At 38.5% G+C, this 9,045-nt stretch overlaps 1 protein-coding gene across 1 annotated transcript; it reads right to left on the reverse strand.

Annotated features, from left to right (window-relative positions):
* On the reverse strand, positions 1–7,766 carry avpr2ab (arginine vasopressin receptor 2a, duplicate b). Its single transcript, XM_079802350.1, has 5 exons — positions 7,389–7,766; positions 5,731–5,976; positions 5,492–5,638; positions 4,176–4,821; positions 1–2,149 (listed from the first exon to the last, which is right to left on the reverse strand). The coding sequence occupies exons 1-5, from the start codon at positions 7,761–7,763 to the stop codon at positions 1,947–1,949; spliced, it is 1,617 nt and encodes a 538-aa protein (XP_079658476.1). The 5' UTR covers positions 7,764–7,766; the 3' UTR covers positions 1–1,946.
* Positions 7,767–9,045: the final 1,279 nt, after the last annotated feature.

The raw sequence follows: 9,045 nt of genomic DNA on the forward strand, positions 1-9,045 counted from the left end.
ATATAAAAATAATTTATTACATTGTCAATCATATTTTAGATACCGCACATCTTATGTATCAAATACTGTATGTGATTTCATGTTTATTAATTCTTATGCATTGACGATAACAAAAAGGTCACTAGCTGTTAGTTTCTCAGAATCTTTACAATATGATTTCTAGTCTTACTAATATCTAATGGTTAGTAGCTTACAGTTAATCAAGGTCATTGATATACTGTTCGACAATATATGTCATGGAGAGAAACAGTACATTTTTACCAATCAAAAGTGATTGTTCATGGAAATTATATGTTACCAATTCCTTTCTGTTAAATGGGGAAAATAGTAATGCATTTCCGATTTCAATCCTTTTGTCATCAAACACGAAACGTGATAGGCCAATATATTTGAAAACTACCAAAAAGAGTCCCTAAAATGGGAGTTCTCTTTTCGTAAGCTATGTAGACTGAGTAAGGCTTTTCTAAAGAGTGAGTTTTAGACTTTCAGAATAAATTCTGAAATGCGTGTTTCTAATAATAACTTGCAGGGGTGAGATTAGCACTCCAAAGTGTGAGATTGAACTAGTCCAAGAACTACCACAATACTACTGAATTCCTAATCGCACTAACCAAGTACCTCAAGAATCTGTGCGTTACAAACATACATGTACATATATATATAATACTTTTTTATATTAAGGCGCTTAAGTTGCAGTGTAGAAATGTTTCTGAAACCTTCTACACTTCTTTATTATAATGTTAATATGTTCTGTACAAATAAGTTACTCTGAAGCATGTGAATGGTCCCCTGATTTCAAATGAGACAAAATAACACTTTAACACAAAATCAAATAAAGACCAGAGGTAGAGCTAAAAGAGTGACAAACTTGTGGGTAAAACTGAAATTGGTGTGATTCATTTTTACATATGTACATAATGTAGAGATTTCAACTCTAGCAGTTGCTTTCGAAATGTTGCTACCTACCTACTGCTCATTTACCATTACCCTGTTTCCTGTCTAGTGGGGGTCAAAGGTAGAATTTTGCCTCTAAAACCTTACACTGCAGCACTTCTAATCATTTAGCTAGTACTCAAATACTGTAGACCAATTTGATTCACAGTGTCTTTCTTTAGATTTGACATTAGAAAATCACTAAGCTGCCACTATGTTTGATTCCCACAGTCATTGGCTGATATTTTCATAACATTCTTGCTGGTGGTGGAAATGTTCCCCTAAACTTCTTGCCGCTGGTCTTGTGCAGCTATATAAAGTATATTCAGATAACCTTTTGTCCATTCTGTATGCACTGTATGCCTTTTTTCTCTCCCCACTATTGCATTTTCCACTCTTACTTTGTACTGTGAAGTCTGATATAACCCTGTGATGCTAATCTATGAAAACACTCGGTTGAGGCATGAAAGAAAGATGGAGAACAATGGAGGACCTCCGATCCTTTGCTTCCCAACACATCCCCCTCCTCTTCCTCTTGATTCATCACTCCAGTCTGCTTTCATGTGACTGAATGGACAGCTGTCTGTAAAATGCACTTGGCATGGCAATGTGGTTTTGTCTTTCAAACTGATGTATGTTGTTATTAATGGATCAGTATCTGCTGTTCATATTGTGTAACCGGCATGTACCTGAATCTAAAATCCTGTGACAAGGAGCTTGCACACTTGAGCATGAGTGGACATTAACCCAGTCCTGCATTAAATGGCGCACTTCATGCACAATTGTGGAATTGGCGCGTGCCTGTGAAGTTCATGAGACCGTAGGGTGTCTCATTTGTCATTTTATAATGCTAAAAAGCTGCCCAAATGCGCCATTTGGCCTTACTGCCTGACAGTTTATGCGCCATTATGTCACCAAAATGTGGGCAATTTGGGACAGGGTTTAGCCCATCACATCAGTGGTGTGTTTGCCATGTGCTGGTCTGTGTGCGTGTAGTAGAGTCAGACCAGAGGTCAGTATATGGACTCCTTAGTGTTGGTTGACGTGTGAGTTGTGGTGGAGTCGTCCGGCAGGGAACCTCGACGTGGGGATCCGATTTGGCAGCGCAGCAGTGTGAGCAGCTCACGGGACACACTGCTGGAGAAGGCCGTGTAGATCCATGGGTTAGTGCAGGAGTTTAGACTGGCTAGAAGCATCAGGATAGTGAAAGCAGCCCCTGTATGAGAGATAAAGGTAAATTCAAAGCCATTGTCAATTACTGCATTGACAATATTGCAATATCGTTGTGTTAATAATATGTGCAAGTCTATGAGACTTTTCCCTATTTTATCATCTACCAATCTTAATATTGCTTAGAAAAGTAATAGCTTTAAAGACAAATGCAAATAGTAATTCCATATTCATATTACTGTGCACGTCTGTGTTAAAGCTACTCATTTTCTTTGAATGGGTGACGTCATGATTTGCAGAACTGAATTGTGGATTCTGTTGTGTCGCGTCACTGGTGTTGCTTGCGGCAGAAGTCGGAAAATGTTCAACTTAACAAGAGTACTTTAACACCAAGATACATTTTTGCAAGGAAAAGGGCCTGTAGCAACTCATAATGTAAAATTTGCACATCATGTAATAAGTATTACATTAGGATTGTAATAAAATGTTCATAATGTATTAATTTTCTCAAAACATAAATTCTTAAGCTCATAATGTAATAACTTTTACATTATAAACTCACCAAAAAACATTTTTCATATCGTCATAACTGCAATGTTTTTTTTGTTATATTATTATAATTTTTAGTTTAATTATTCCCTTACAGTACATTTTTAAAAATCTAAATCCAGTCTTGAACTACGTTTACAAAATCCACCAGATTACTGATACTACTACTACTGAGTTGCTACAGGGCCATACATTAATTACAAATTAACACAGCGAGTTTGTTCGGTTTTTGAAAGAAGTCATGGCTGCATGTATTTGCTCAAAAATACAATAAAAACACTAATATTGTGAAATATTATTATAATAAAGTGTAATTTATTCTTGTGATGGCAAAACTGAATTTTCAGCATTATTACTTGAGTCTTCAGTGTCACGTGATCCTTAATAAATCATTCTTAAATGCTGATTTCCTCCACAAGAATTTCTTATTATTATAATTGTTTTAAAACTAATTTTTGAAATGGAAGTCTTTTATAACAGTAATGTCTTTACTGTCACTTGTATAATCTAACTGAAAAACAAGGCAGTGAGGTGGGGGAATATAAGCCATATAGAACTTTAAAATGCTCACTTTTTGACTAAAAGACCTGAATACATCTATAGGAGTAAGACTGTGCTGATTTTCATAGTGATCTGGTTACCAGGTGGCTGGTCAAACTGTGCAGAAAGTCCAGTCTAATAGAGAGGTGTAAACACCAATGAGATTACACAACACTCAGGTGAGTGAGCAGGTGTTTGTCAGTTAATGTGTTAAAGGAAACGAAAGCAGGGGACAGTTAAAAAAGAAGAGGAAAGTAAAAAGGGACACATTGAAAACAAGATTGATTATTTCTGCTTCTGGAGATCTCCCCTCCCACAGACTTTAGTTCCAGCCAAGCTCTAGCACACCTGCCTGCAATTTCCCAGTAAACTTGAAGACCCTGATGAACTGATTCATGTGTTTTCGATTGTACTTGGAAAGAAACTCTGCTGGAGAGTAGATTTCCAAGAACAGACACCTCTGTTTTTGACATATTCCTGGAGAATGTGTTGCTTGTTTGGTTATCTAACACCGCCCTGCTGATGGCAAAGCTGATTTTACAGCATCATTACTCAAGTCTTTAGTGTCACATGATCCTTCAGAAATCATTCTAACATGCTGATTTGCTGCTCAAGATACATTGTCTTTATTATCAATGTGGAAAACTGCTTAATATTTTTTGTGGAAGCCAGGATTTTTCCTTGATTAACCTTTTTTCCCCTTTAAAGGGGAATTTATTTGAAATGTTTCAAATGGATCAAAAGTGACAGTAAATGGATACCGGCTGAATGAAAGTAAAACTTTAAGAAATAAAATAAAAATAAAATGTACTGACTCCAAACATTTGAACAGTAGTACATTTTGAGTCAGCAAAAAAAAAAAAAACAATGACTACAATGGTTTACTAAATCTGACCTCTTTAGCTAAAAGCCACTGTTGCAATCTATTGTGTGACTGTACAGGACATGCATGTATATCTACAGGTAGTTGCTTAAAGTCTGACCTTGGTTTGGTGGGTTGGGGTCCCAGGCTGCCCATAACTGAACGATAAAGAAGGGAGACCAGCAGATGGTGTAGACCAGCACAATGACAAGAGTCATCCTCACTGTCTTAGACATGGCCTTGGTCACACCTGGGAGAGGTGGCGGGTGCGAGTACTCTGTCGGAATGGGAAAAGCATCTGGAAGCACATCTGGCCACAGTTCAGAAGCTCCAGAGCTGTTTGAGTGTCCAGCTAATGCACAAACGCTATTGGCTGTTAAAGAATTAGAATGGGAGGGGTCTGAGAGACGGTTGGGGGTGTTTTGCAGGTGAGTTGTGACGGAAGGGGAGGAGCTGTCTGAAGAGGGGCGGGGCCCAAAGCAGGGCTCACAGATAGAGTTCCTGCAGGGTAAAGTCTGAGAGTAGTCATATAGGCTTGAGGAGGACTCTTCCTCTCTGGCATGATCTGAGGGGCTGCTTTGAGCTTGACTGAAACTGCTGTCACCATGGTGAGTGTGTCTGCTCTGTCTGTTTCTCTCCCTCCTCCTTCCCCTGCCCTCCTCCCGCTGATTAAAGTGGAAAAAGACAGAGTTCCTCTTAAATTCTGCCGTCACCACCCGCTCTGACTTCAGGTAAATATTGTCATGGATTTCTCTGAAGATGCGAACCTGAGATGAAAAAGAGATACATCAGTGTAAAAATATACTTTACCATGGTCCAGTGTGCCATTAAGGATGCTTTTAAATTCCAGTTAAGTTCCTGGATTTAAATCGAAGGAAACGTTTTATGGTGCTGAATAGCTAAATTAAAATCTGAGGCTGTTTTGAAAGTATTAAACTTAATTTATGCCTAATCTAAGTTCTACATAGGAATAAACTGACCATTCACTAAGCTCCACCATAAATCGGAGATTTCTGTGAATAGTGTTATTTTCAGCTCATAAAGGAAATTTACATTGTCACACAGTGTTTACAATATTTCCATAAAACTATCCAAACACACAGCTCCTCCATAGACTTACATTAGAATAGAGCTTACCTGATAAAATGATGCATGCCAATAGTTGTTAAGGTAGGACTGGTCAGTATATATATTTAAGGTGAGGCTTAGGCTTAGTGTGATTATTCATTTACATTTATGCATTTGACAGGTGATTTATCTACAATTGCATTGCATTCAAAGTATACTTTTTATCAGTTCATGCATTCGATCCAGGGATTGAACCCATTACCTTGGCATTTCTAGTCATCTAGTCACATTCTAGTCATCAAAGCCATATATATTTAATTGAAAAAAAAAGTAGGGAGTGAGAGAGGAAAGAGAATGAGCTGGAGATACCTGACAGACAGTGATGATTAAGGCTGGCAATACGAACACAGCCACAGTCATCCAGGTAATGTATGCTTTAAGACCCCACGTCTCAGCAAAGTGGCCCCAGCATTCAAACACCCCAGGGGACACCTCTGACCGTGAGAAGATAAACACCTATGTATAAGCAAGCAGAGAGTCATGAGCTTGAACATTTGTTTTACCAATTTGAAAAATCAGTCAGGAATGATCTGAGATTTATTCCTCACCTGTGGTAAACTGAGCACAAGGGCCAGGCCCCATGCAACCATGATAGGGGTGTTCCAGCGAGAGGGCGCGCCCCCGCGATACGCCTGCAGGGGGCAGCAGATGGCATAGTGCCGATCCACAGTCATGGCCACAATCATATAGGAGGATGCAAACATCCCGACAATCTGCAAATATTTGACAGAGCGGCACAGAGCGTCAGGGCCCTGGAAGTGCTCAGTGATGTCCCACACCAACTGTGGCAGCACCTAGGGACAAAATGAAAACATATATCTAGAATTTATCAGTCATGAAACTCTAGATAGGTCATTTACATGCAATCTGAATTTACTACATGGCACAGGCTGATTCTGCAGCCAGTGAGATTGCTTGCAAAACATTTAAATAGTTTGGTTCAGTGTCCGCTGTAAGCTGGTCGTGTGCCATTAGAGTTCCTCTGAAACCCTCCACCTCCATCAGCTCCACCTGTCTAGAACTGCTAAGTGATTTATGTCTATTCATGCAGCAGCATATCTTACATGCTTACATACTTGCTCTGAAGCAGCGTGTAGCAGACCTTGTTCACCAAGACCAAATACATTAACATTTATCATATCTATTAACATGCTAAAACTATTTTGAGAGTTATCATGATTGAGCTGCCATTATTTTACCATGACATGCATATTATTTGCCACATTAGAAAATAATATCTAGGGATGTAAACTGTAAAATTACAATACTAATAGAGTGGTGCAGGTATGATATCACTTTGTAGGCCAAAACGCAGAAACGAGTTAGCATTTTAGCACTTCCGGTTCCATCGTCCCGAAGTCAATAGGTTTTTTCAATTACATTTTGGTTGAAAACTCGTTTTGAAGCTGTTATGTGTCTTGAAAAAGGCGGTTGATAACAAGTGGCTAAATGGGACTACAGAGGCTGTTGAGGAGATTAAACGTCATCAGCTGAACAGGTAAGCTCAGTCCGCTTTTACAGCCTCATTACGCTTATAATTGTGCTCTTATAAACTACTCTAACTCAAACTTTTGGGGAAAATGTCTTAAGGTAAAAACTTAAAGAGTTGTCGGAAGCTTAGTGATGCTGACGTTGAAGTTGTGAGACCTTGGTGTAGTCTGTTATTAGCTTATTATTTCTGGCAGCTGCTTTAAGACTTCAAAATCCATAAAAGTTTTGTTCATCTGTGAAAATTATCTTGATTGACAAAACGTGTAAGTATCATAAACTTTTGTTGATACAGAGCTTTTTTTTGTTGTGATAATCAAAAAGCCTATGGGAAAATACTATTGTGGTTTTGTCGAGGGAACCAGTGCGTTGCTAACTACCGGTTGACCTACAAAGTGTCGTCATACCTGCAACACTATAATATCTTCGTTTTTTCAAACATTAAATCGTTTAAAAAAACATAGTGCCTCACTTTACTTGCATGCAGCACATTTATTTATTTAATTCAATTTCAGCCTTTGCACAAAAGCCATATGACGATTATTTCAGTTAATATTAATTCTTCAACTACCCTGCTGACACATCATTACTCCCACGCCTGATACTGCATTTCAATAAATGTAGTCTCACTATATGCTTCCACTCAGGTCAATGATTACTGAACCAGCATGTTGATTTCTCCGCACTCATCATTTTAATAGTTTGAAGAGGCTTTTACCTGAAAGAATGCGACTACGAGGTCAGCCACGCACAGATTGACCATGAAGAGGTGCATGGGAGCATGTTTCTTCCTACGCAGCAGCACCCACAGCACAAATCCGTTACCCAGAGCGGTGAGAGCAAGCACCAATCCCAGCACCCCAATCTCCACCTGGGCCAAGGTTTGGTCCCGTACCCGTGGAGGGGCAACTGGCTGCATTGTGGGCCTCATGGTGGTCCATGTGATGTTCTCCGATAGAAACAGCCAGAGGAAAGACCCCGTGCTCCCATAACTGCTGCTGAGATTGAAGAGAGAGCTGGACAGGTCCGGTGGCCCCTCCATTTCCAGCACAGAGCGATTGGGCTGACCCAAATTCTCTTCCCAAGAGGCCATCCTCATGACCTACAACAAGAAGGACAGACGTGAGAGGCGAAACCAAAACGTTCTAATACTGATCCCTCACTGGCCTAAATTGGTAAACAAACAGTTGTAAATCATTTTAATAAAATTAGGTCAAATGAATTTCATTTTCTTGGCTATTTCTGTAACTCTTCTACACGAGTAATGGAATGGTGGCGTCTAAATCAAATGAGATCATTAGGAGGATGTCTTCCATATCGTCTCAAATTAAATTCTCCATCTCTACTTCTGTTTTTGGGGAGGTTTTAGAGAAAGCTCTTAAAACATATTAAATCATTGCGAAAGAAACTCATTATACATGTACTCAAACTTTTGAGGGTTGTTTTGAGGTTTGAGAGAAAGAGGAAATCAAATGTGAAAACATAAATAATACAATTTGTTTATGAATTTATTAAATACAGAGACGAATCATTGTCTTTCAATTCCGAGAACTGCGTTCTCTTCATAAAACATTTAGAAACCCCCTCCATTCTCTTTGTATCTGCCTCATTAAGATGCTGCGTGTTATGACCAGCTGCTAAAACACATTTAAGCAAATTTATTTAGCAAATATCTGAGAATCTCTTGGAATTTACTCATCCTTTGTCTCCAGACACAGGAAAACATATTTGCGGAGACACTGAGAAAACAAACGAAATAGATATGGGAACAATTATGGTTTTAATCCCTCTTTTGGATACACAGCGTATGACTGAGGCATGGATGGGAGGGGGGAGGTGTTAGGAAGACCAGGCTTTCAGGGACTAAATAGAGAAGAATGCAGACTATATAATAATTATGTGCTGACATACAGTGTATAACTCAAATGAAAAGTAAGTTTTGTGCAAATTTTTGCTTTTACTCCATTAAACTTCATTTTTGCCTTTTTGCCTTTTTGCCTTTTGTGCTGCCACTATAAATTAGGAGAACGTCTGAATCAAGAAGTCTTACAAAGGCAGATTCGACTATACCCATTTACAAAATATGTCTAATGAAAATCTGTTATTTTGAACTTTCTATTCATCAAAGAATCCTGAAAACATATCTCTGTTTCCACTAAAATATTTTTTTTAATAATATTTCACAATATTACTATTTTTACTGTATTTTTGATGACATAAAAGCAGACTTAGAGAGCATAAGAGACTTCTTTCAAAAGCATTAAAACATCTTGTGATGGTGGTGTAAATAATTTGAATATTTATAAACTGTACAAGTCATTGGTTTTGTGTGGTCGTCCTTTGCAATTGTTTCCCCTGATATTTTGTCTTTCATT

Source organism: Gobio gobio (assembly GCF_949357685.1).
Source record: "Gobio gobio genome assembly, chromosome: 21".
Taxonomy (NCBI): domain Eukaryota; kingdom Metazoa; phylum Chordata; class Actinopteri; order Cypriniformes; family Gobionidae; genus Gobio; species Gobio gobio.

What these genes read in the sequence shown, in the direction of transcription:
- avpr2ab (XM_079802350.1), bottom strand. Translation starts at nt 7,763, where the DNA reads ATGGCCTCTTGGGAAGAGAATTTGGGTCAGCCCAATCGCTCTGTGCTG. An exon ending in TCGTAGTCGCATTCTTTCAG is followed by an intron (nt 5,977 to 7,388) that starts GTAAAAGCCTCT and finishes TTTTGTCCCTAG; the next exon opens with GTGCTGCCACAGTTGGTGTG. An exon ending in CCCCAACCCACCAAACCAAG is followed by an intron (nt 2,150 to 4,175) that starts GTCAGACTTTAA and finishes TCTCTCATACAG; the next exon opens with GGGCTGCTTTCACTATCCTG.